This window comes from Egretta garzetta, unplaced genomic scaffold (genome assembly GCF_000687185.1).
Source record: "Egretta garzetta isolate BGI_Z169 unplaced genomic scaffold, ASM68718v1 scaffold799, whole genome shotgun sequence".
NCBI lineage: Eukaryota > Metazoa > Chordata > Aves > Pelecaniformes > Ardeidae > Egretta > Egretta garzetta.
The window spans coordinates 69614-70031 of record NW_009260759.1 but is presented as its reverse complement, the minus strand read 5'-3'; the positions used below and the strand labels follow the sequence as shown (position 1 = coordinate 70031).

Below are 418 nucleotides of genomic sequence, written 5' to 3'. Positions count from 1 at the left end.
GTCTCATAAAGCAACAACATATTTAGCATATGAATAGGTCGGGAAGGAGTTCCCAGTCTTCCCAGCGTTGCAGAAAGGTTGCAAATAAGGGTGTTTGGAATGTGGCAACTCCTCCTCCAGCCCCAGGGATGGTGGGACCTGGGGTGCTCCTGCTAAGGCTGGAATTAAAAGGGTGAATCAGAGCAATTAATGGTGAGGAGCCAAGAACGTGTTTCCTGGTGTGAAGTGGCCCCAACGTGGTCAATGTCCACGGCCGAAGAGGAGAGACCCATGGCGCCGGGCAACCCAAGGATTCAGCTGGTCAAAATGAGGTTCAACAAGGCCAAGGGCAAAGTCCTGCCCCTTGGTGGGGGCAACTCCCGGGATCCATCCAGGGGTGAGGGGATGGAGAGCAGCCCTGCCCAGAGGGACCTGGGGG

At 55.7% G+C, this 418-nt stretch overlaps 1 protein-coding gene across 1 annotated transcript in view; it reads left to right on the top strand.

The window, feature by feature from the left end:
- The first annotated feature begins 243 nt into the window (after positions 1-243).
- Positions 244-418, top strand: part of ENDOU (endonuclease, poly(U) specific) — a 5833-nt gene continuing 5658 nt past the window's right edge. Inside the window, exon 1 of the mRNA XM_009646015.1 lies at positions 244-376. Coding sequence (XP_009644310.1) covers positions 244-376 — 133 coding nt within the window. The remainder of the gene's footprint in view (positions 377-418) is intronic.